Raw genomic sequence first — 27,305 nt, forward strand, 5'->3', positions numbered from 1 at the left:
AGATAGGGTCTTCTTGCTAAATTGCCTAGGGCCTCACCAAGTTGCTGAGGCTGGCCTTGAACCTGTGACTCTCCTTCCTTGGCCTCCCAATGGTTGGGATCACAGGGTACACCACCATACCCAGCTGCCAGCTTCCTTTTGAATGTTAAATTTAAACTTTCACAATAGATTTCCAAATCTGGCCAAAGTATTCTGATACCATAATCGAAAGACTGGCATTCATGATTCCTAAAAGGCAAGACAGAGCAGTACACAATCAGCCACCCTTCTCCAAGCCCACTCTCAGGCACCCCGTGACACGTCCGACTTCCTCCAGAGCCGCCACTCACACGGACTCGGACAACCGGGGATCCCACAGAGCACAAGATCATACCTTGGACTCCCTTTTCCTGTGCTCTTCTTTCCACAGTCTCTCTTTTTTATCCATACTGCTTCGGTGCCTCTCGTCAAAATGAAAGGCTTCTTTGTGTCGTTTTTCTTTATGTCTTTCTTCCCCTTCTTTGTCAGAGAACGCGTTGCTCTTTTCTTTTGAATGTCTTTCTCTTTTCTCCCGTGTGCTGCTTTTTTCTCGGTGTTTCCTCTCTCGATCTGCTTCCCGTGGCTTCCTGTGTCTTCTTTCACCATCCTCCTTATAAAGCCAGTACTTGAGAGGGTTGTCTTTGCTGTCCCCATACTGCAACTGTGAAGCGCAACAGGGAGACGCACATGAGCGAGGACAGTGGCCCTGCCTTTACACCAAGGTGAACAGCGGGGAACTCAGAGCCACCATTGCCCCTCTGCTCCATCACCACTCATCACAGCAGGTATCTCCCCAGGACAATCTGCCACCTCTAGAAAGAAAATGCTCCACGACTCCACACTGCTGGCCTCTGAACCCACAGGTCACAGAGGTGCAGAGGTCCACTGTCCTCACCCTGACATACCTCCCTAGTATGATGGCTTGGGTGCTAAATGTGCCCACAGGCTTCTGTGTTAGGGCTTGGTCTCCAGGTGGCGCTACTGGGAGGTGCTGTGGACATTTAGAAGAAGGGGCCTGGGGAAGTCCTTGGTTCACTGGAGCATTCTCCCAGTAGAGGCTCTGGGACCCCAGTCTCTTCCTCTCTCTCTATTCCCTGGTCTGTGGCGAGTGGGCTTAGTCCATTCTGTGCTCCCACTTGATGCTCTGCCTTGCCACAGACCCAAGACAATAGGACCAGTCAATCAGGGACAAGAATCTCCAAAAATGTCAACCAAAGTCAACCTTTTATTTCTATAAGTTAAAGATCTCAGTGACACAATCAGCAAAGCAAAGCAGCACTCAGAATCTAGGCCCTATGGCCCCTCCCAGACAGCCTCTGTGCCACCCAGGAGCACCTCAGCGAGCACCACGGCAGGATGCTTCCTCTCTTCAGTGCAGGGCCACATCCCTCACTAATGGTGCAACCAGACGAAGAGTCTTGAAAATGGGGCCATCCTGCAGTCATTCCCAGGTCCCCAAAGCCACCGTGGGTGCCCAGGAAATATGGATGACACTCACCAGAATGTGTACCAGGTTATTATGACCCAGCCTTTGGCTCAGACTCCATTCTGGGGCACCGTCCACAGACCTACAGACCCCACAGCACACATGTCCCCAGCCTCACCCCAAGCAGGGGCCTCTGGACTCTCCATCCAGGATCCCTCCTCACCCTGTGATTCCCTACAGTCCCTCACCCCTCCTGGGGACCCAACAGTCTCTTTCTTCTCCTTTGCTCTGTTCTCCCAGACTCTGGTCCACCCCACTGGCCTTGGCCAAGATAAGAAAGGCAGGTGTGTGGCCAGCTCCTCAGTAGACAGGTTAGATCACTGTCACCATTCATTCACCAGAACAAACTCAACGGGAACTAAAGATTGACGTGGTACTCACAGAAGCTGGAGTCAGGGAAGGGCTGGGTGCTGCAGCAGCAAGAGGGCAGACCTGCCTACTTCCTGATCTGCACTGACTTATAAAAATAAAGATCCCACAGGTCAATCAATTCTAGACAACCAACAGCAACACAGAGGACTGGCACATTAGACTTTTAAAGTTAGCCATGCCACAAGAAAGTAACAAGGGCAACAGGTGTAACTTGCCAACAGGGCAGTAAACTCTTTTCAAGACTCCCAGAGGGTGCAGTGGGATACAGGAAGACTTCTGCTCCATGCACAGAAGGGCACTTGCTGCTGACAGCAGCTAATTGAGTATTTCAAAACAGCCAGTACAGGGGGTTTCCAATGTCCCTAATGCAAAAAAGCAATCAAAGTCTGAGGGGATGGATACGCCAATGAGCTGCAATGATCATTACACACTGTACGTGTGTTACAAGGTCACACTGCACCCTATAAATATGCACAACTACTAGGTGCCAATTAAAAATAAAACTTTTTTTTTTTAAAAGGAAAATGTTCAGGGTTGGGGATGTAGCTCAGTGGTAGAGTGCTTGCCTTGTATGCGTGAGGCACTGGGTTTGATTCTCAGCACCACATAGAGATAAATAAGTAAAATCAAGATGTTGTGTCCGGGGCTGGGGATGTGGCTCAAGCAGTAGCACGCTCGCCTGGCATGCATGCGGCCCGGGTTCGATCCTCAGCACCACATACAAAGATGTTGTGTCCGCCAAATACTAAAAATAAATAAATATTTAAAAAAAAAAAAAAGATGTTGTGTCCATCTACAACTATATATAGTTGTAGATGGACACAACATCTTGATTTATATACACACACACACACACACACACACACACATATATATATATTTAAAAAAAGAAAATCTTCAGAAATTCAATTTCTTCTGAATCAAATTAACAAAGATTAAAAATGATGATGCCCAGGCGCTGGGGTTGTGGCTTAAGTGGTAGAGTGCTTGCTTAGCACCCGTGAGGCACTGGGTTCGATCCTTAGCACCAAAATAAAGATATTGTATTCACCTAAAACTAAAAAATAAATATTAAAAAAAAAATGATGAGGCCCGTTGCTGCCCAGGACATGGGGGAACTGCACTGTGGTGATACAAATAATCATGACTTTTGTGTAAAGAAAATGGGGTTTACATTTACTTTGATCCAACACCTTCATTTCCAGAAATTAACCATAAGAAAATAATTATGAATAAATGTAAAAAGTTCACCCCCTGATGTCTTAACAACAAAAAAATTCAGAAGCAATCTCCATGTCCAAAAATAGCAGAACAGATGCATCTGTATCATTAAAACGTGTCCATTAAAATATCAGAAATTCGATGACTTAAGAAAACACCCAAGATATGTCAGGTTCAAATGATCTATAAAACAGTAAAAATCTAACTTAAGAAAAAAGTTTACATATTACCTATGCATTCATGTGTACAAACTGGTCAGATACATATTTAAACATTATCATAATTATCTCTGGGTGGGGAGTAGACGGGTTTTGTTTTCTCGTTATTTATCTGTGTCTTCTAAACGTAATAAACACCGGGAGCTGCCCTTGGGATCAGCAGCTGGCTGGCCTCGGCCTGACAGGGACTCTCACGGGTGCCTCTAAGTCAGGCTCCAGGCCTCCGCTGGAGCACCAGGGGGTCCTTTCTCGGGGGCCCTGTGTACCTTTCTTTCTCGGTATCTTCTTTCTCTGTCTTCATTTCCTCTTTCAGAGTCTTCATCTCGCCTTTCTTTTTCTTCAATTCTTACTTTGCTTACTAAAAAACAAAACCCATCTTTAATTTTCCCCACCTTCAGCATATCAGAAGACGCAGCACCACACCACAGGCTCCACTGCACAGGACACCTTCATCAGCATGTACTCCAGACCTTCCTCCTCTCCAGCACATTCCCCAAACCCCACAATGGCGAGTCCTAGTTCTAAACTTGAAATCACAATCTGAGAGGCAGGCAGAACGCTGCCCTCTCCAGTTGGTTACTGAGCACCTGGCAGCACCTAGTTTCCCTGATATTCTAGAGGGGCAACAGCCCAGCACATGACATCTCCAGGGTTTCCTGGCAAAGAAGAACCTAGTCAGAGAAGGAAAATCAGCCCACCAAGCCAGTCGTCTTAGCCACCTGTGAAGCTCCAAGGACACCCCTGCCCTTGGCATCTGCTGAGGAGAGAGCATGGCCCCATAGCCTTTTGTCCCCCCACTACCACCACCACTGAGAGGAGAGAGGAGAAAGGAGGCAGGAGGGCCCAGAACAGCTAAGATTGCCAGGTGCAGCCCTGCCCCAGCAAGAGGCTAAAGTACCAGTCATCAAGTGAGGGGGGGTTCAGCTAGGGCCCAGCATGACCCAGAGAGAAGTTGCAGGAGGGGTGGGAAGGACTCCACCAGGCACCCAGTTTCTGGGGATGCCTGATGCACCAAGGAAAACCAGGCTTCACTTCTGAGTGTGCACAAAGTCACTGAGCTTGTAATTAAGAAAATCAACACTTCAGCACACTGTACATACATGTTCAAAAAGCACACTGAGTCCTGTTCATGTGTACAATTAATACATGTTAATAAAAAGTAAAAATTTTTAAAACCCACACTTTAAAAGGTAAGGGGAAAATCAAACTTTCAGAGATTGAGGCAAAGCTCATGCACTAAATGTCTGCAGAGCACTGGTCCTTCTCCAGGAAGTCTGCAACACAGGCATGCAGGTCAGACTCCGGCACACCGCGAAGGCAGAGCCCACAGGACTCCCCCAGAGACTGAAAGGAAAAGTGTGGAGTCAGAAGATCCCCAGGTGTTCTGACCTGAGGCCCAGGAGAAAGCACTGCCATCCACTGGAAAGGTGGAGCAGGTTCTAGAGGAGGGACCCGTAGTCTAGTCCTCCTGCACAGCACAGCCCAGACAGACTCACAAGTCTGGGATGTGAGGAGCGGCCTACCTGGGCTGAAACCTGGACATCAGGAACAAACAAGAGCTTAAACCACGAGCCTGAATCCCTCAGTGCCAGAGAAAGGTGACTGGGAAGCGGGCCACACTGCCCAGAGGGAGACACAGAGGAGAAGGAAATGAGGAGACGGGCCTAGAAAGGAGACCAGAGGAACTGTGAGGAGTCTAGCTGCACAACTGGTCTTCTCAGCACAATTCTCTTCAATGCTGTGTGGAAAGGAAAAGCCACCAAAGTTAATGGCAAAAAGCCACTGTTGAGAACGAGAGACATTCCTAAAGAAAACATCAAGAACACCAAATGTTTAAAGGAAGTATTGAGCAGTAAACTAGCTACTAGTGCAACCCAACTAACCCACCACACACACCAGGGCACACACACCACAGAATGCCCATGTATGACGCCCAGAAACGCCCACACCACATCCGTATTCCAGAAGGCCCCACTACAAACAGCTGCCCTGTGCAGGAATGACACATGACCAACACAGTGGACAGCGTCCTGGCTCTGTAGCTCTGGCACAGCCAGGCGAAAGCCTTTGTCCACTCTCTGATGTGCTCCTGTTGCATGTCAGTTGACTCAAGTGAATTTTGATAAAAAGCAAAGACTATCTGCACAACCAAAAAATAGCAAAGAAACTTCCACTTGGGAGGGAAAGTATGCACCCTTAATTAGAACTCCAACAAACTCAGACAAGTAGCATTTGGATACTGTTTAAAATAAGACTGACATGTTTGAGGAATACTTCTATCAAAGAGCTTTTGATAAAAATACCTTTTATCCACAAAGGGATAATTAAAATATATTTCAATAATATAACTCTAGAAAATAAGAGAAAGTTAACTGTTCCTTCACTGACTGAATGAGCATAAGAAAAATCAAAGTCTCTCTCACACACAATAGGAGCCTGTAACTTAAAGTTCAAAGCTAAAACATGTGCAAACTAGAAGAGAAAACAAAATGAAAAATGAACAATATCTAAAGAGGAAAATGCAGCTGGGCTTGGTGGTGTACATCTGTAATCCCAACAACTAGGGAGGTGAGGCAGGAGGACTGCAGATTCAAGGCCAGCTTCAGCAACTTAGGAAGGCCCTAAGCAACTTGGCAAGACCTTGTCTCAAAATCGAAAAATAGCTGGGGACGTGGCTCAGTGCTAGAGCACCTCTGGATTCAATGCACAGGAACTGTCCAGCCAACCCCCCCCTCCCCCACCCCCTTCCACCCAGCACCCAGGACGCACCTGAGCGCATCTTCCTCTCCGCCTTCTCCAGGGGCCGGTCCCGAGCCTCTCGGCCCAGGAGGTTGTGGTGCGCAGCCGTCGGCCTCAGCTCTTCCTTCCTAGCTCTCCTGTCTCTTTCCTTTTCTCTGTCTTTTCCTCGGCCGTGAGGCTTCTCTGTGTCTTGTTCTCGACATTTCTCTTTCGACTTTTCTTTCTCCCGGTCTTTTGTGTCTCTCCTCCTCTCTCGGAGTTTTTCTCGGTCTCTCTCCCCACGAGGACTCTCCTTGGAGGGGTGAGGGTCTCCCCCAGTCGTCCTTCCCCGGTGCCGAGGGTCTGAGTCGGGGTCCCTGTACTTGTGCTCCCTGTGTTCAGAGAGCTCCACTTCGGACTCCTTGTGCAGCTTCCTTTCTCTGTGTTTCTTCTCCTCCTTGGGACTGCCTGATCGTGCCGCCTAAAGCGAGAGAGAGAAGGACATCTTGACCAGGAAAGCACACTTCCATTGACTTTGCTTCCCCTGTCCTGGCTGGAGCCCAGGGCCTCTCGCATGCCAGGCAAGCGGTATGCCACTGAGCCCTCCATTAACCTAGTATTTGAATGTGAGAATCATACTCATATCAGAGTCCCTTAAAAAACACTGGATTCAGGGGCTGGGGTTGTAGCTCAGCTGTAGAGCGCTCGCCTGGCCCATGCAAGGCTCTGGGTTCGATCCTCAGCACCATATAAAAATAAATAAATAACATAAGGATATTGTGTCTAACTACAACTAAAATATAAAATATAAAAATCAACTGCTTCTGATTCCAGCAAGACTGAGGCGGGGTACTCAGAACACTAAGCTCCTGGATCCCCACTTATTTTCGTTTTGTAACTGCTGACTAGAAACCACATGTCAGACACTTTGGTGTCTGTTAGCAAATCAAAGCTGGCACACAACATGGATTAGGAAGAGGTGATAGAGCTGCCTTTTAAGCATCTGTACTGTAGGCAGAGCCACACCTTCACTGCACAACTCATAGCAGGACCCAATCTCACCTGCACTCCAGTCCACCTCACCACGGTGGCCCTGTGCACTGAGAACCACACATTGGAGCACACTGAGTGCCTGGCCCAGGATGGTCCGAGTGTGCAGATGTCAGCTGGACTGAAAAGCAGGACAGGCAGCCCACAGCCTGGACTGTCCCAATGCAGTTCCAAAGGCATTAACCACATGCTTCCACTTTGAGTCAAAAATGCCTCTGAAATGAGCCACATACAACCAGAGTTGTATGGTGCTGTGAGTCAGGCAAGAGTGTCCAAAAAACCCATAAAGGCTCCATATGGATCCTAGTTTGAATCTTTTTTTTTTTTTTCCCCCCGCAGGGGGGTACCGGGGATTGTATTTTATTTAGAGACAGGGTCTCACTGAGTTGCTTAGTGCCTCACTTTTGCTGAGGCTGGCTTTGAACTCACGATCCTCCTGCCTCAGCCTTCTGAAAGGCTGGGATTACAGGCGTGTACCACCACAGCACATGGCCCAACTTGAATCCTTAAAATATATTACCCAAAGGTGTTTTCTGAGGTCATCTGATTTCCAAGTATCATCTTTGGTTCTTCTCTAAAAAGAAAAGTATAAAGTTAGACTTTTTAAAGTTCCAAATTACTAATTTTATGTGTTCTAGTGAGCAGCTTTTTCATGACACTATTTAAATCAGTGGTAATTAATTCTCATTTTCGAGAAAAACACTCATCAACCTACTGAAATAAAAGATAGAAATATAAATTTTAAAAAGTTATTAACTATCTAAAATTACCCATAGAATTATTTTAGAATGTATTCTTTTGGCTACTTCAAAAATCATTACACATTACAAAATTAAAGAAAAAGTTATAATGGCAGTTGAATGCTGATCAGATACTTTGTGGGTTTAAACTATATTGTTTGTATTTTCCAACAAGAGCTAAGTGCCATGCCCACAGGAGAAGGGGGAGCTCTTGCTCTTAAGACAGAGGGTGCAGGACAGCTCCCAGTCAGTTTGTCCCACCCCGGGAATGGCAGAAAGCCAAAGGCCCAGGAACCTGGGGGCCCCCTTAGAGCTCATGGGGAGACTGCTCTGCTTGGGCAGGAGAGCGCCAACCAGCAGCTGGAGTTTTCACCCCAAACACTAGCTACTTGCTCACAGATGGCACTGGACTGGCTGGCTTTGGGGCCCTTGAAAATCAAGTGAACAGTCTGCTTAGCCCGGAAGGTTTTCTCTTGCTTCTTTTTAGATTGTTAGGTTATAGGATGACACAAGGCTTCCCTCCTCCCAGTAGCTCACATCCCCATGTGCCACACACACTCCCTGAATCTGCACACTGGCTGCAATCATGTTGTGTGCATCTCCTGCTCTGCAGAGATTGTTTAAAGACCAACTCGACCTGCATTTCAGGCCCTGCCCTATGGAGCAGGTGCGCTTAAAATTAACTCACCAAATAAGAGACTTTGGAGGATCAAACCCAGGGTCTCACACATGTAGGCAAAGGGACCTGCTGTGGAGCTACTCCCCAGTCCACCAAGTAAGGAACAGAAGAACAACATTTTCCCACAAAAGGAATAAACCCTGACCCCGGGAAAAAGCACTTCAGGAGAGCCCAACAGCAGAACCTTCTTGCCAGCAAACCATATAACTGAGGTGAAGGAAATCCGAGAATCAGACTTTGAGGGGTTTACATCTATCATTAAGTGTCATGTGCACCTGGCAGAGAAAAGGAAGGGGAGCGGTCACCCCAGGCGGCACCTCCCAGTGCAAGAGACCTGCCCACACACACACACAACCTCCACACACACACACCTCTACACACACACACCCCTCTATACACACAACCTCTTTATACACACACACAACCTCTGCATACATGGCCTCTTTGTACACACACACAACCTCTCTACACACACAACCTCTTTAGGCACACACAATCTCTACACACAACCTCTTTATACACAAACATCTCCACATATACAACTACACACACTACACACACAAACTCTACACAGTCTCTCTACACACAACCTCTATGCACATATACAACCTCTTCATACACACACACTACCTCCACACACACAATCTCTACATACCATCTCTCTGTACACACACACCTCTCTGTACACACACACCTCTCTCCACACAATCTCTACACACACACAACCTACACATACACAACCTCTTTATACACACACCTCTACTCAATCTCTCTATACACACAACCTCTACACACCATCTCTCCACACACACACAACCTCTTTATATGCACAAAAGCCCTATACACACACACACACACAACTTCTCCACACAAACAAAACCTCAACACACACACAACCTCTATACACACAAACCTCTAACACACACAACCTTTACATAATCTTTCTATACACACAACCTCTACATATACCATCTCTACACATTCACATAACTTTCTACACACATACATCCTCTACACACACACACAATCTCTACATAATCTACACATGTAACTGCTACACACACAACCTCTCTATACACATACATAAAACCTCTACAGAACACACACCCTCTTCACACTCAAAACCTCTCTACATACACACAACCTCTACACACGTATAAACACACAACCTCTCTATACACATATATACATACAACCTCTCTACAAAACACAAAACCTCTCTACAAACACCTCTACACATACACACAAAAAACCTCACTATGCACACAAAAAAACCTCTCTACACACAACTTATATACACACAAAACTACTTTATACACACAATCAACCTTTCTCTCTAAACAGACACACCCATGCGCACAGTTTGACTTCATAATCAACCAGCTTGTCCAGAACCTGTTTATAACAGAGCTCCAGAGAACTGTGCAACAAGACCTCAGCAACGTTAAAACCTCCTCATCTGCCCTCAGAGCAGGTGGGCTGACTGACCAGGCTCCCCTCTATCAACACAGGGCTTCCCAGGAGTTCTCCTCACAACGCTTCCATCAGAAGGACCCTGGCTGGCGTCACCTCCCAGGAGAATGACCTTGGACAAATAGTCGGGCTGCCAGTGGACATGCCAGCCAGCTCTGGGCTGAGACAGCAGCCTCTCAGGCACAGCCAGGCAGAATCAGTCCAGGTGTGCGCCAAGGCCAGAGATCCTGCTGGGTGCGCCGTGGCGGTGAGGGCAGTGTGGCCTCAGCGCTCATGGACACAGGGCCTGGAGTGAAACGCACTGTCCTCAGGCTTTCACTTCCTCCCGCCAGTTCTTGTAGCTCAGGACGTGTCACTTTGCAGGTAAACTCACATTATTTCCATAAGTCACTGTTTAAACTATGGTGACATTCTGTGGGTCGGTTAGTTGGTTTGGGTCCATGGTTCCCAGCTCAGCACTCCCACAATCCTAGTTATTCTTTCCCAAATCACTGGGATGATATGCATATTCTCGGCCTTTTCTCCTTGGTTCCTGAAGCACCTCAGACGCTTCCGGAGAGTGCAGGCTCGAGCAGCCGTCTTTCTCCGGCTTCTGCGGCTCTCCTTTCACCTGCTCCTTCTTCTCTGAGGCAGGTCACAGGAAGCTAAAAACTATCTCATCTTCCCTGCCTTTGTACTGCAAGCAACGCTTGATCTACTTGTCCAATAATGGAAGAGAAAAAGCTGCACAGAGAGGCCAAGAGGAATGTGGACAGAAGGCCTGGCTGGGTCTCCTCTCCTGACACCAGACAACCCTTCTCATTCAGTGTTCTATATACCCGGTGTCCATGCCTCAGTAACACTATGCCATGGAGTCCTGATAAGAAACCAAAGGTCGGCTGGGGCTGGGGCTCAGCGGGAGAGCGCTCACCCCGCATGTGGAAGAAGTCAGGGTTCGATCCTCAGCACCACAGTAAAAAATGAATAAAATAAGGTATTGAGTCCATCTACAATTTAAGGGAAAAAAGCCAAAGGTGAGGGCTTAGGGAGCTTCTGGACAGTGGACACCTGCAGGCTCACAGGAAGCTGAACAAAAGTCATTTACCTGGGACAGTGGCACACCCCAGCTCTGTAGGAACAGAAGTTCCTGTGCTGGGGACCCTTCCAGACCCTATGTTCTCTTCTTCTGGATGTTTAATTGGATATGTTAAAATGCCCTCTGCTATCAACCAATAAATATACTATTGCAGAAGAATAGGTTGCTTAGCTGGGTGCAATGGCACACATCTATGATCTCAGAATTCAGGAGGTTGAGGCAGGAGGATCACAAGTTCAAAGCCAGCCTCGGCAACTTAGTGAGGTCCTAAGCAACTCAGGGAGACTCTGTCTCAAATTAAATAAAACATAAAAGGGCTCAGGATGTGGCTCAGTGGTTAAGCACCCCTAGGTTCAATTGCTTATACCCCCCCCCCAAAGAAGGCTAGACGTAGCTCAGTGGTAGGGCACCTTGGTTCAATTCCAGCATCACAAAAATCAATCAATTAATTAATTAAATTTAAAAATAAAAAAGAACTATGCAATTAGGTTCCAGTGACCAGGGAGCTCAATTCCTTAATGCAACTGAGAATCGAATATAGTAATTCCTTAGCTGCCAGGAACTACCCAGCCCTGGGGTCTGTTGCTTTTACTAATTTAAAAATGTTCATTAAATATGCATCAGAATAAACCTCAAGGAAACACAAAATGGATAAAAAAATACCTACAGTAGACAAACTGACATGTAATTTCAGAATATTAAAGATCCTAATCATCTGGAGAAAAAGGAAATGTTCCTTGCAAAGATATTTAGTCGACAAAACAAACTAGTTGCTAGAAGATAAAAGTATAACGCTTCAAAATTCTGGGAAATTATTTTGGTCCTAGAATTCTATGCTGGCCTAAATATGCATATTAGTATAACAAAGATAATCATTTTGTTGTTTTGGGGGGTGTTTGTTTTTTGTTTTTGTGAGTGCTAGAGTTGGAACCCAAGGCCTCATGCATGCTAGGCAAGCACTCTACCACTGAGCCACATCCCCAGCCCCAATAAATCATTCTTACAGTTTTCTTCCTACCAATCCCTGAAAAGGGAGGATTTCAAAATAGAGGAAGACACTGGATTCAAGAAACAGTGATATCAACCCAGGTCTACCCAACACATACAAGAAACAATAAATCCCAATGAGAACAGAAAGTCAGCAAGCTTTAGGAAAAGATTTTTTTTTCTTTTATTCTATGACTTCCAGCTTACCAATTGAATTTCAGTTACTATGACTGAAATAAGCTTAGGAGGACATGGGGTGATGCTCAGTGTTAAAGTACTTGCCTAGCATGTGCAAGGCCTGGATTCAATCCCCAGCACTGCAATAAATTTAAAAAATAAGCTTAAAGTCGCAGTGATAAGTTTTAATCCCACAAATAATATATGTTATTTTTTGTCAAAAAGAAGGCAACTAGAAACTAATGGAAGCTGGCACATGCCTATAGTCCCAGCTACTCGGGAGGCTGAAGCAGGAGGATTTCTAGAGCCCAGGAGTTCAAAGTCAGCCTGGGCAACACACACACACACACACACACACACACACACACACACACAAAGAGAGAGAGAGAGAGAGAGAGAGAAAAACTAATGGAAAATCAAAGGGTCATTTAAGAAACATATAGTCCAAATATGAAGTGAATTACATTGCAGTACATTAGTTAAATGTAAGAAAATTCTGAATATCTATTTGACCCTGTGGGTTTTCTTTGATAAGGTGTATAGGGCTCCAGGACTGTATCTTCTCTACTGGTCCTGTCACACTGTTTGGGTCTGCAGTGAATTCTACTAACATAATCATGCATCAACCTATAAACAAGTCACAGAAAAGTTACATAATAATTTATGGAAACGTAAAGGGAATGTTATAAAGATGTAAAAGTCAGGATATTGTTTTGTTTAAGGAGAAATGGAGGGTAATTTAGGACTTATCTTCCTAACTTACTTAGAGGAAAGTTAAAAGACACTACCTAGAATTAATACAACATAAATTATTTAACATTATTATAGGAAAACAATAGAAAAACTAAGAGAGAAGGTAAGAGGAAATATAGGAAAACTAAACTTCTCATCTTTTAGTGGGTACTCATAGATAGCAAGAATAACCCAATAACACTAGCTACGTTTACTGAGATTTGTTAATAAAATGGCAGTGTTGTAAGCACTCTTACATGTAATATCTCATTAAGTCACTATAAACACTCTGTGATATGGCTATTATTGTGCCCACTTTACAAACTAGGAAAATATAGCAGGATAAGTAACCATCCCAGAATCATTCAAGTAAATATAGAAGCCTAACCCTAACCCTAACCCTAACCCTAACCCTAACCCTAACCCACCCTGCCTTCCCTCCCTAGACACCGCCCTCTCCCCGCCCTCAGGCCCCTGAGTACCGCCTTCTCCAACCCCCCCCACGCCTTCCCTCCCTAGACACGGCCCCTCTCCCCGCCCTCACGCCCTAGACACCTCCCCTCTCCCCGCCCTCAGGCCATAGACACCGCCCCTCTCCCCGCCCTCAGGCCCCTGAGTACCGCCTTCTCCACCCCCCCCCCCCCCCGCCTTCCCTCCCTAGACACCGCCCCTCTCCCCGCCCTCAGGCCCTAGACACCTCCCTTCTTCCCCCCCTAGACACCGCCCTCTCCCGGCCCTCAGGCCCTAGACACCGCCCTCTCCCCGCCCTCAGGCCCCTGGGTACCGCCCTCCCCCCCTTCCCTCCCTAGACACCGCCCTCTCCCCGCCCTCAGGCCCTGGGTACCGCCCCTCCCCTGCCTTCCCTCCCTAGACACCGCCCCTTTCCCGCCCTCAGGCCCTGGGTACCGCCCCTCCCCTGCCTTCCCTCCCTAGACACCGCCCCTTTCCCGCCCTCACGCCCTGGGTACCGCCCCTCCCCTGCCTGCCCTCCCTAGACACCGCCCCTTTCCCCGCCCTCAAGCCCTGGGTACCGCCCCTCCCCTGCCCTCCCTCCCTAGACACCGCCCCTTTCCCCGCCCTCACCCCCTGGGTACCGCCCCTCCCCTGCCTTCCCTCCCTAGACACCGCCCCTTTCCCGCCCTCAGGCCCTGGATACCGCCCCTCCCCTGCCTTCCCTCCCTAGACACCGCCCCTCCCCTGCCTTCCCTCTCTAGACACCGCCCTTCTCCCCGCCCTCAGGCCCTAGACACCGCCCCTTTCCCGCCCTCACCCCCTGGGTACCGCCCCTCCCCTGCCTTCCCTCCCTAGACACCGCCCCTTTCCCCGCCCTCACGCCCTGGGTACCGCCCCTCCCCTGCCTTCCCTCCCTAGACACCGCCTCTTTCCCGCCCTCAGGCCCTGAGTACCGCCCCTCCCCTGCCTTCCCTCCCTAGACACCGCCTCTTTCCCCGCCCTCACGCCCAGAGTACCGCCCCCACACCCTGGATACCGCCCTTCGCCCCGCCCTCACGTCGTGGATACCGCCTCTCGGCCCACCCCTCACGCCCACTCCTAGCTCCCGGGATGCAGCCAGGAGAGAAACGCTGCTAGGAGAGTTGGGCGGGGGTCTCCGATGGCTCCGCGGGTCCCAGTCGTTCAGACTCCGTCGAAGGAGTGGGCGCGGGCGGGCCCACGGCCGCAGTGAGGGACGCGCCTTCTCGCCTAGCCAGGACGAGCCGCGTACCGACCTTCCCAGGTTCCATCACTCCTTGTAGACCCGAGCACCGCGGTATCCTAGGCCCTAGGCAGGCGCGGGCGACCCGGGGGAGACCAGCCGGCTGGCGCCCGCTCTTTTCAGCCCAAACCAGGCCTGCTGAGCTGCAGCTCTCGGCGGGCGGGCGTCCCCGACTCCTAGCAACCGGCCAGCCGGGCCGCCCAGGGACCAGCGACCGCTGCCCAGCGTGCACCGCGGCCGCTCCCAGTGCGCCTGCGTGTCCCCGCCTCATCCCCTGCAGGTTGATTGGTCGCTAACCGGCCCGCGGCTTCCAGTAAGCCTTCGCCTTCTGGACTCCTAGAGTCCAGAGAGGGCGGTATCCAGGGCCTGAGCGGCGTTCTCTTCTGGACTGAAGCGCGGCGTCCCCTTGTCACTTGGTGAGGCCTTCTATGGAGACAGAGCGAGAGATCACTAAAGAACTTGACATATGAATAAGGCTTTGCCCCTACCAGCCGGTCAGGGGCGCGCACACCGTAATTCCAGCGAATGGGAAGGCTGAGGCAGAAGCAGCGTAGGATCGAGGCCAGCCTCAGCAAATTAGCGAGGCCCTACGCAATTTAGACCCTGATTCAAAATAGAAACTGTTGGGGATGAGGTTCAGTGGTACAGCGCCGCTGGGCTCAATGCCATGTCAATAGTATATCCTTAAGATGGGAATCAAGTGTTCGGGAAGGGGTTATTGAGAAAGAGACTTTCTACAGCGCAAAGGCGGGAGAAACGAGCAAATACTCGGCAAGCTTAAATAAGGCTTGGACACAGGCTGCCTCGCAGCAGGACTGTTGTGCCAGCGCCGCGGTTTTGCAGCTGGGGATTTTCTGTGCACGCTGTTTTCCAGTCCTAGTTAGGAACCAGTCTACGACCACGGTAGGCACAAAGTCGGCAGCTCCCGCCTCTCCGGGAGGCGATGTTAAGGCAAAGCACGCCTTCCGCACTTGGGCTGAGCCTGCCTTCCCCTTCCGCTGGTCCTTACACTGGAGAGGAAGGCAGCAAAAAAGACGTAGGTGAAGCTGCTTCTGCAGAGCCTGCCCCAGCAAAGCCGACCTGAGCGCTCACCAGCGTCACGCTGTTTCTTGAATATGAGAGTGAATGGAAATACAGCCGCCTGCTACAGAAATGACAACCCCAATCATACTGTTGTCAAACTACCTCCTAAGTATCTCTTGAATATGAATGTGTTCATTTCTCTCCACTCCAGTCCCTAGCAACCCCTCCTCCATTGCAGAAAAAGCTATCTAAACTGTAAATCTTGTGTCACTCCCTGCCTTTACCGCACTCTTTCATCACCAGAGTAACTTGGAGTTGTTAAAGTGCACCAATCTACAGACCTCTGCAAATGCTATTTCCTCTTTCTTACACAATCAGTTATATCTGCAGAATAAATCAATCTAGGCCTATAGAGAAACCTAAAACAATTATTTTTTGAATAGCTCATTTGCCAATTGATTACAACATAATATTTCTTCTATCTTTATTTATTCACTAAATGATGACTAAGCTACTTGACCTGGCAATCAAGAGAGTGCTAGTCATAGCTAAATACAACACTATCTGGACTGCTAGACATAGTTAAATATAACACTATCTGGACCTCTAGCAACTAATAATTGTTAAGACAGAAATATGCAAACAACTATTAAATGATGTGAAAGTGTAAGAGCTACTCATAAAATGCAGTGATCATCAAGTCCCAGATTCAGTCCCCAACACTGGAAAAAAAAATGCAGTGATTCTGCCTGGAAGAAGAGAATAACGTTAGGAAAGGCTTCATTTCAGTTAGATCTTGAAGCATAAATAATTAACCAGGAAGATTCACTGAGAAAGAACATTTTGTGGGGGAAGACAAATGTGCAAACGAGAATAGTTGGGAAGTGTTCAGTAATTGTTGTATCTATAACAGCACTGTCAAATGAAATAGAAGGTGAGTCCCATGTGCTTACATATTTTCTAGTAGCTACATTTTGTTGTTTTGCCAATGGTATTTTGGTTTTGTTTCTTTGTTTTGGTACAGGGGATTGAACCCAGGGACACTACATTCCCAGCCCTTTCTGAGGCTGGCCTCAAACTTGGAATCCTCCTGTCTCAGCTTCCTGAGATGCTGGGATTATAGGAGTGGGCCACCAGACGGGATTATAATCACCTCTTATCATACTGCCCATTAAGTTCCAACCACAGAATGGGGAGGAACTTAATGGGACCACAGCAGTCCCAGATACTTCAAGTGAAGCAGGTCCTCACCACACAGTCCTCCCAAAGAGGAATCCAATATTGACACAGTCCACAGACTCCCTTCAAGCTTCATCAGGAACATCCATTGCATGGACTGTGTGCCTTTGGTCTCTTATAATCTGGAACTGTTTTAAACAAAATAGGAGGGCTTTTATATTGGCTATTTGATGTTCCCTCAGGTCATGATTCCTGCTAGAAGTGTTCTAGAAATGTCAACACATATCAGGATTCAAAATTCCAACCTGTCTCCCACTGGTAATGTGTAGTTCCATCAGCTGAGTAGGTGATAACCCTGATGAGAGCAGGTTGTGCTCCTTGGCACTGGGGTAGTGTTGCTTCCAGACCCTCATCTGGCAGAATCAGGAAGTGCACCTGTGTTCATATGCACATACACCTACACTCACATGTGCACAAGTACAGGCATACGACTATTTTTATGTCTATCTGTACATATGCATCAAAAACATAAGTTTACTAATACCTCCAATTTCAATCCATTCCCACATAGTTCTTTGTAGTCTTCCTCCTTTCTAAGTTTTGGGGGTTTTCTTGTTGTTTTTGAGTTTTTTGGTTTTTGTTATGTCTCTTGTGGTACTACGGATTGAACCCAGGAGCTCTTTACCACTGAGCTACATTCCCAGCCATTTTCATTATATTTATTTATTTATTAGGTACTGGGGATTGAACCCAGTATCAAACTTCTGAGTCATATCCCTAACCCATCTTATTATTTTGAGAAAGGGCCTACTTAAGTTACTGAGGCTGGCTTTGAACTTGCATCCCTCCTGCCTCAGTCTCCCGAGCCACTGGGATTACAGGTGTGTGCCACCATGCCCAGCTGTTTTTTTTTTTATTCTTAAGTTTTAGGTGGATACAATATCTTTATTACATTTATGTGGTGCTGAGGATCGAACCAATTCCCCGTGCATGCTAGGTGAGCACTCTACCACTGAGCCAACCCCAGCCCTGCCCAGCTGTTTTTGCTTTGAGATAGATCTTGCTAAAATTGCTGAGGCTGATCTCAAACTTGCAATCCTACTGTCTCAGCCTCCTGAGTAGATGATATAAAAGGAGTGAGTCACCATGCCCAGCCATCCATGTTTGTAAGTATCTTCTCCAGTAGCAAGAAGTCTGGCTTTCATCATTCTATTTATTTGCAAGTATAACCAGGCTGACTGACCCTCTGCCCATAGCCTGATTATCTCCCACCTTGTTAACCACTGCCTCCTCTTTGCCAGAATAGAAGGTTTCTACATCTTTTTAGGAAGGCAGGATTAAAGGAATACTAATCAAGAGATGTTTACAAAGCACAGAAACTTGTTCAGAAAAGCTTAGGCAAAGGATGTTCACTATGTGAACATTTGGTCTATCACACAAGGTGCATCACAGAAACACAGGGACGGTTGTCTCTGTGGTGTGGGATATGGGGACTGAAAAGGGAGTAGTTGATTTCCAGCCCATCATAAAGAGCCATAGCCAAAAACCCTACACCAAAAACCCTACACAGGGTAACAGAAGAAAAGGATTACTCATTTACTTGGTCATAGCAGGAACTTTCAGAATGAAGACCCAAAGACCCAGTGTGAGCTGTTTTTTATGTTTCAATTCAACAAAGCATGGACAGCCATGTAGGAATGTGATTGGACCAAAGGGGTGTGAGGTAATGGTAAAGATCTAAGGGGGGAACCCAGCCTGTCCTGTCCAGATTCTTCTTGGCCTCTCTGTGTGCAGTTCCTTCCTCAAATATAGGGAAGAACCCCCTTCTGAAATTGGGGGTCTTCTGATCTCTTTATCAGACACAGTAGGTCAGAGAATTTCTTTCTGGCAAGTTCCAAAATAGAAAACCAGTGGAAGATAAACCTTTTCAGGCTTTATGGCTGTTTGGAGGGAAAAGATGTTCTAGTTCCTATGACTTGTCCTGGGAAAGAGAAATTCTAGTTTCTATGGCTTGTCTTGGGAGGGAGAAAGAGGAGTATGACACAGGAGGATAGGAAGTCTGATAGAGACAGTCCTAAGGCTAGTTAAAAGACTACTTATCATTTTCTGAGCGCCAACACAGTTTTTTTTTTTTTAAATTGTGGTTAAATGCTCTACCCTCTATGATGAAACATTTTGAGGGAAGGAGATCTCAAAATTGTAAGGATCATATTTTAGAAGTAGCACTACTTTTTGAAACTAGAAAGGCTGAAATTTCACGGTTGTGCACTGGATCACGCATGACACACTTTAAGAGGCAGTGCTTTTCTCGGGGAACTATCCCAGAAGGATAGCAGGAACAGGAAGAGGTTACAGGAGATAGGATATACAGAGTAAACAGCTCAGTGGGGGTTACAAAGGAGGCTGACTGGCTCCTGGTGCTGGCATTTTTCTTCAATCTGTTTTACCCATCGGGTCCCTAGGCCTAGCAGACAGTATGTGAGTGATTGTATTCCCTGTGGTTTATGTTCATACAACTTTACAGGATGCAAATATACGGCTTTAGAGCAAAGACCACAGAAAAAAGGCTCCTCTCCCTCCTGTGTTAATGAAGAAATCACTCACTTTGATGTATTAGTAATCTGGAGCCCGATATGGGAGTGAATGCTGGTAATCCTTAGCGACTCAGGAGGCTGAGGCCAAAAGATCACAAGTTGGGGGTCAGCCTGGGCAATTTAGTAAGACCCTGTCTCAAAATAAAAAATACAAGTGGTGGGGGTGCAACTCAGGGGTAGAGTGGCCTGGGTTCAATCCCCAGTACCCAAACCAAAACGATCAGGAATAAAAGGCGGCCTTAAGAGCATTAACCTGCAGCACAGGAAAAGGGGCTGAGACTCATCCTTTTACCGATGTGCCATTTACATGCCATAATCTGGCACCGTGAAGAGCGAAGAAAGGAAACTCGCTTTCCTCCGGCTCCAGGCTCGCTGCCCTGGCCAGGTCGGGCCGAGCCGGCGCTTGGCGGCGGGTTCCACCGCCCCCGCCGAGATGCCCAACCTCACGCGCGCAGCGGTGCCCCTGCCCCCCGCGCCTGCCCGGCTCCCTTCCGCTGCCCACGACTGAGGCGTTCCTGGGGAACGTCCTCCACCGACTGCAGCACCACTGCCAGCTGCTCTCCTGGACCGCGAACGGCCGACGGGGCGCTGCGGGGCCGCCCCGCCCGCCCGGAGCCAGGACCCCGGCGCCCTGCGCGGGCCCCACCCCACCCACGCCCCGCCTCGGCCGCACCCCTCCGCGGAGCCCGCCCCGCCCGGCGCGATGACGTCAGCGCCGCCCGTCCTCCGGCGGTTCGGCCGATCCCCGAGGGGCGCTGGCGCGGGGGCGGGACCGCTTCGGCGGGATGACGTCAGCGCCGCCCGTCCTCCGGCGGTTCGGCCGATCCTTCCGAGGGGGCGGGGCGGGGCCGGCCTGGCGAGATGACGCCACGCACCGCCCAGCCTCGGGCGGCTCCGCCCGACCCCTCGGAGGGGCGCTGGCGCGGGGGCGGGACCGGACCGGCGTGGTGACGTCGAGCGTCAGACCCCTTCCCCGGCGGGGCGGGCGGTCCCCTCAGAGAGTCGCTGGCTCGCGGGCTCGAGTGGCGCGGCTTCCGCGGGAGCGCCGCGCCCTCCTCGTCCCAGAGGACAGCGCAGCGCGGCTGGCCATGAGCGGCGCCGGGGAGCAGGCCCCGGAGGCCGGCGCCCGCCAGTCCGGGGACCGCCCGGCGCCGGAGCCCCCCGGCGGCTCGCTGAGCGTGGACGTGCCTGGGCTGCTGGCGCAGCTGGCGCGCAGCTTCGCGCTGCTGCTGCCGGTGTACGCGCTCGGCTACCTGGGGCTGAGCTTCAGCTGGGTGCTGCTGGCGCTCGGGCTGCTCGCCTGGTGCCGCCGGAGCCGCGGCCTCAAGGCCAGCCGCCTGTGCCGCGCGCTGGCGCTGCTGGAGGACGAGGAGCGCGTCGTGCGCCTGGGGGTGCGCGCCTGCGACCTGCCGGCCTGGGTGAGTGCCGACCGCCCGGGTCCCGCAGAGCCGGGTCCCGCCGAGCCGGGTCCGCAGCCCCGGCGCACCTGTGCGAGCCAGGGGCAGGTTCCACCTGGCCGAGTCCGCGCCCGGGTCCGATGGCCTGGCCTCGCCGCCACCGCGTCCCCGGCCGCGGGCTGCGCAGGTGGCAGGCGCGGCGCGTGGGCCCGCAGGCCGCGCGTTCCTCGCGCGCGGAGTTTCCTTTCCTGGGATTTGAAAAATGTGACAGCCAGTGGGAAGAGAACTTAATGTTTTCTTCTATCCATAAGACGGTGGTTTTGGGTAGTTTCTAAAACAGTTGAAGAGCAGTAAGTGTCCCCCGAAAGGTTCTGATGTCAGAAAGATTGAAACGCTTGCTTTTTTTCTTTCTGCAAGTACCCTGTTGTGAAACGGAGCACTTTTGTGTAGGATCATCCTGAATCCAGGGGGAATGAATGAGTGGCAGGAAATTTTGGAAGAATTAAATAATGAGATTGACAGTTATTTACCTCAAGCAGTTTTCTACATAATATGGAGTATTGCATTTAATCGAGTTGGCATCCTCTTTCTCTCCTCCTCTCTTTCTTAGCCATGAGTTGGCATAGTGAGACAGTAGCCAGCAGTGAGTTTCAGAAGGGTCATTTTCTCTTGGTGGAGGAAGGGCTTGGAGGGGGCTTTGTTTTCCAGCTAGTTGACACTTGCGATGGTAAGGCCTGCAACTTCAGACACGAATGACCGACAGACAAAAACCAGAAGGCAGGAGTGTCCAAGATCAAGAGGGACACCACGGATAACATTTCATGATGACAGATAGCAATTGGAATAAAGGACTGGGGATATAGCTCAGTTGGCAGACTGCTTGCCTCCATGCACAAGGCCCTAGGTTCAAACCCCAGCACCTCACAGAAAAAAAAAAAAAAAAAAAAGATAGCAATTAGAATAAGAACAGAGATTTTGGGAACTTAAAATCTAGACAGTACATTGTAGATTTATGAGATATGTATTTTGGAAAAATCAAAATAACTACTGTGGTACAGGTTTTAGCTAGTAGCAGGAAAACATTAGAGACCTGTAGAAAACAGGAAGTTAGAGTAACCAACCTGAGAAAAACCAAGAAAGGGTACACTTCAGAAATGCAAAAGGACTTTAAAGTGACATCTTGTGTCTTGTGTCATTGGCTCCCCCCCACCCTTCTGGTGGTACTCAAGATCAAAAAACCCAGGGCCTGAAGCCTGCTAAGCAGCTGGCTCGCAGATTTTCCAGTTTTCACTGCTGCTGCCAGTGTACCGCTGGCAGAGCCACATCCACTGAAGCCAGCACTTTGTATCTGTCGAATCTAAGTTACATCCTGTTAGAAAAGTAGTTAAAAACAAAGTAGTAGATAAGTTACCAAATCATCATCATAAATAATGCTGAAATTAACAGGAAAAGGATGGTGATAACATTCAGAAATGCCTGGTTATTGAGCAAGCGATTAATTGACTAATATATCATTTTAAAAAAAAAAGCTTTGTGAAACAGGCTGTTTTCACTTAGTAAATTAAGTAAATTGCTACCACATTGAAAAAAACTAATTTTTGTGAAATGAAAAACATGATTACCTAAAGATTCTTTTCTTGGGTTTTTCATCTGTGTGACTTAAACTGATGAACCATAATGTTCACCTCAAAGAATTTATATTTTCTCCAGAATTTTTCACTTGTTTATTCCAAATTTGTATTTGAGTTCCTATTACACATGTACATATTTACACTTGCCTTGATTGCTTTTTTTTTGTAGTTGTATATTGACAATATACAAATCAAAATAAAAGAATGCTTTATTTGTGTTTGTTTTTATTTTTATACAGTGCTAAGGATCGAACCCAGTGCCTCACACACATGCTAGGCAAAACTCTGTCACTGAACTACAGCCCCCGCCCCCACTAGATTGCTTTTAAGGATTCTCATGAAACTTGACAGTGATCATATCCAGGGCTTTTGAGAGGTTTTTGGATGGAGATATCAGGGGGTTGCATGACCTGGAAGCATGCCTGAAGTTCTGCCACAGGGATCAAGGAGCAATTCAATGATGGAAGCCTAAGAAAAGTTATGACTTTGATTTTTACTCTGGCTTCTTAGGCTTTCTGAACTTTGGACTGGTATTTTGCATTGAATCAGATTTATTTGTATACCCCAAAGATGGAATGTGTTTTCTAGGGTCATTGATGACTGATTCATAGTGAAGTGGAAGCGTGGAAAACATGAACTAATATGGAACTGACTTCCTATTTTCATCCTTGGGTACATCACTGACAGTCTTCTTTTTATTTAGCAAAGTAAAAATTTTCGCTGGATATTGCAATGACATCCTTAAAGAATATTAATACTTTTTAAAAATATATAACTGTTCCTGAGTTGAGACTATTAGGGCATGAAAAATGGCTCTTACTTAATGTGATATTGCTGTAAAGATTTGGTCCTACAGCTTTTATATAGACAGTTATTATTCATTTTTGTATTATTTTTCCAAAAGTAGGGAAAAGGCCTGGCAGGCTTGATGGATTGAAAATGGAGCTTTTTGTGTCTACCCTGTGTAATGGAGCCCCAGAAAATTAGACTCTGGGCAAAGAATATTCTTGAGTTTTTATAGAGATAAATAAAAATAAGGACAATTTTCCATTGCTATTTCTTAAAAATATTTTTAGTTATAAATGGACTCAGTACCTTTATGTTTTTATCTTTTATGTGGTGCTGAGGATCGAACCCAGTGCCTTACATGTGCTAGGCAAACACACTGCCACTGAGCCCCAGCCCCAGCCGTTTTTATTTATTTATTAGAACTTGGTAGGATAGGTGTGACTTTCTTGCACTTCATGTAAATAAATGAATAAAATAAAGATCCATCAACATCTTAATGGTGATATAGCTGCAAGTATATGGAAGCCCAAATCTGTCACATGCAGTATTACTTAACTGTTCCAACAACTGCTCTTTTATTACTTGAATACTTGGATTATAGAATTAAAGCAGAGTTAGCTTCCTTGGATATGTTCTTCTGTGCTGTTATGTACAAACTTTCTTTGGGGACAGCTTTTTTTCCCATTGTTCTTCTGGGAAGTTCTGGAAAATGTAACTCTGGTCAAAATTTAATATGTATAGTCTAAGAACAAAATGAAAAAGAATGCGCTGTGGTCCCATGTAAGGAAAGGGCAGACGTTTGCTTTTTTGTCAGTTCTAATCATTTACTTAATACTTCCATAATTTTTTATGAAGACTTATAACAAAATAATTGGCATAGCTTATTGAGGAATCAGAACTTGTTTGTTTTTTTTTTTTTTTAATGGAGCCCTACTTTTGCCCTTACATCCCAGAGGAACTGTGAATAGGGTGTAGATGCTGCTGAGTTTCTTGTTCACACCCATTTTGTGGCCTTGATGCAAGGAGGAAAGGACCTTGACAGTTTCATTGTTTTGTGTTATGTACCTATATGTTTGAGTTAGAACATATTAAAGCAGTAAATACCTGGTTTTTGTTTAAATTTAAAATATATTTAGGTCTAGGGTTGTGGCTCAGTAGTAGAGTGCTTGCCAGCTTGTTTGAGACACTGGGTTCGATTCTCAGCACTTCATGTAAATAAATGAATAAAATAAAGGTCCATCAACATCTTAAAAATTTTTTTTTAAATTTAATTTAAGATATATGTGTCCACTGGCCTGTATGCTCTGATTATGCTGTGGTTTTAGTAATATTTCTAGTTCAGATTAATATTATTCTCATTATAAATTTGAAGATGGGAAAACAGATCAAATATAATTTATATAAACTTGCATTAAGATATACATACAGTTATATAATTTATAAGTCCTATGAAGAAAGAGTTATGGAAAATGGCCTCGTAATTTAGTGTTATCATTTGGCCTAATGAATCTGTGGCATTTTCTGTGAATTTTCATGATTTCTGCATTGGTCACAGCATTTATTCTTGAAATAGATATTGTGAATATACTAAAAACCATTGAGTTGTATAGTTAAAATGAGTGACTTGAATAATATGTAAATTATATCTCGATAGCACTGTTAAGAAATAGAGACATTGAATTTCTTTTAAAACTAAGAGTGGGGCTGGGAATGTAATTAAGGGGTAGAGTGCTTGCCTAGTGTGCCATAAGGCTCTGAGTTTGATCCCCAGCCCTGCCAAAATAAGTGAGGGAAAGAGTGAAAAGGCGATCGGTGCGAAGTGGTTTTTACTTATACAATTTTAGCTTAAGTTTAAAGTTAGGGATATTTACATTTTAGACAATGTTGGCTTTGGGGGATTGACTTATTTCTCTTGGTATGATAGTCTCTATAATTTCATTCTTCCTTATGGCTGAGTAATATTCCATGTGTATATGTACTACATTTTCTTTATCCCTTCATCTATTAAAGGGCACCTAGGTTGATTCTATAGCTTAGCTATTCAGAGTACTGTTTTCACGAAGCATAAGAGGTTATCCTGTTTACTCCATACTCTTTTCAGGGTAGATGTGGTAAACTCAGAAGGCCTGTGGTGATTGCCCCAGAGTGTCATGGGGCTCAAAGAAAGGATGGGGAGGGTTTAATGGTAAGTGGTGCATAAATATATGTGTATGGAATTCATAGGGAACAGCAAAATAATCATGCCATGTTCCATGGGTCAGAAGTTCCAGAGCCCAGTAAAGCGGCAGTGTGCAGGAGGGCAGTTCAAAGGTGGGTTTCTGGGTCTTCTCAGAAGGGAACTCTGGAAGTAGTAACTCCTTCACAGTAGACGGTGGAACTGAGCTGCAGCTGGCCTAGCAATACTCCCACTGGACCCCACTCAGGCTCTCTGGGAGAAGGAGGAAAGCGCTCCCACTGGATCCCACCTAGGCTCTTAGAAATAGGGTAGAGGTGCTCCCGCTGTACCCCACCCAGGCTCTTAGGAAGAGGAGAGAAGTGCTCCCGCTGAATCCAGGCTATTAGGTATCAGACGTGGGCTCCCAGGGCAGTTCTCCCAGTTAGCAGAGACTAGTACCTAAGTGTAACCACTCCCAAGTTGCTTAGACACAGTGTTTGGACATGGCAGGAGAGGGAAAAAGTAATGTATTTAAATCTAAGCATTTGTCAGATCAGAAAAGGAGAACTACTGGTAGTGCAATGTGGTTCTCCTCTTGCTTTAGCCACCATAGGAGAGGATTTCTGCAGGATGTGTCCTTCCTGTGCGTCTTGGTCCTGAAAGTACCTTGCCCTCCTCCTCCAGTAGATAGCCCTCAGTGAACTCTCAGTGATCTTATTGTGCCTTCAACACTGAGTCACCTGGTGTTCTTTAGAGCTGGGTGGGGCATAGTTCTTACGGAAACAGTTACTGTGCCCATGATCATCTACTGCATGGATGGCATTTCCATAAACTTGTTTTATTTATAGATGTTTTCTCATGTCTTTTCCCATCATCGATATTTCTTCATTTACTTTTCTTAGCTATTTTAAAAGTCCTACAACTTTTTAAAGCAAACTATTTATTTCGGTGAATTTTTACTTGAATAGATCACATTCTAAGGAACTAACCTTATTTATGTGTATGGATTGAAAGTGAGTGTCTGTGGGTTCAGTCATTCACTGGGCCAGCATTCTCTGAGAACTTAAAGACGAGTGTCTGCAGATGCACTCATTCGCTAAGGCAGTCTTCTGTGATCCTGTGCTGTGCCCCAGGCATGGTGCTCAGCGCCTGACACAAGTATGAGGAAGACAAGGCGGTAAATTTTAGAAAGTTAATTAGGTGGCAACAAACAAATCTGTATATAACCCCAATTTTATTTTATTTATTGTATTTTATTTTTTTGTGGTGCTGGTGATTCCAGAGCCTTGTACCTGCAAGGCAAGCACTTTACCAACTGAGCTATATCCCCAGCCCTAGCCCCAATTTTAAAGTCAATATTGTGCAGTGGTAATTTGGGTCCTTTTTTTAAAATTATTTTTACTTTTATTAACAAAATTATACATATCCTTGTACTTTTTTAAAAATGATTTTTTTATATTTGTCTTTTTTTTTTTTTTTTTTAGTTGTAGTTGGACACAATACCTTTATTCCATTCATTTATTTTTATGTGGTGCTGAGGATCAAACCCAGGGCCCTGCGCGTGCTAGGCGAGCACTCTACCGCTGAGCCTCAACCCCAGCCCGTATTCTTGTATATTTTTAAAAGTATGTATACTTTGCAAATGACTAAATTGATTAACATGCATTTCCTTACATACTTATTTTTTGAGAGCGCTTTTAAGATCACTTAGCCATTATCAAGAATATATAACATTGTTATCAATCATAGTTTTTATGTTGCACAGTAGAACTCTTGAGCAGTACTCCTACTAACTGAAATTTTGTATCCTTTGATATTATCTCTGTTCTACTCCCTGCTTTTTCCTTTTCCTTTTTTTTTTTTTTTAATACCAGGGA

General features: G+C 46.7%; 2 protein-coding genes across 5 annotated transcripts in view; one reads left to right on the forward strand and one right to left on the reverse strand.

Moving 5' to 3' along the window:
• Positions 1-14,891, reverse strand: part of Dync2i1 (dynein 2 intermediate chain 1) — a 64,369-nt gene extending 49,478 nt beyond the window's left edge. The window contains exons 1-5 of the mRNA XM_026380009.2: positions 14,674-14,891; positions 7,604-7,657; positions 6,085-6,514; positions 3,582-3,673; positions 374-679 (exon numbers count right to left, since the gene is read on the reverse strand). Coding sequence (XP_026235794.2) covers positions 374-679; positions 3,582-3,673; positions 6,085-6,514; positions 7,604-7,657; positions 14,674-14,688 — 897 coding nt within the window. The 5' untranslated portion in view covers positions 14,689-14,891. The remainder of the gene's footprint in view (positions 1-373; positions 680-3,581; positions 3,674-6,084; positions 6,515-7,603; positions 7,658-14,673) is intronic.
• A 5,529-nt stretch (positions 14,892-20,420) lies between these two features.
• The window catches only part of Esyt2 (extended synaptotagmin 2), a 77,432-nt gene continuing 70,547 nt past the window's right edge, over positions 20,421-27,305 (forward strand). For 2 of the 4 annotated variants that reach the window (XM_026380002.2, XM_026380004.2), the window contains exon 1: positions 20,422-20,874. In XM_026380002.2, coding sequence (XP_026235787.2) covers positions 20,545-20,874 — 330 coding nt within the window. In that variant the 5' untranslated portion in view covers positions 20,422-20,544. Of the gene's footprint in view, positions 20,875-27,305 lie in introns of all 4 variants that reach the window. The other 2 variants (XM_026380005.2, XM_026380003.2) reach the window with 2 other exon arrangements.

Source organism: Urocitellus parryii, chromosome 3 (assembly GCF_045843805.1).
Source record: "Urocitellus parryii isolate mUroPar1 chromosome 3, mUroPar1.hap1, whole genome shotgun sequence".
NCBI lineage: Eukaryota > Metazoa > Chordata > Mammalia > Rodentia > Sciuridae > Urocitellus > Urocitellus parryii.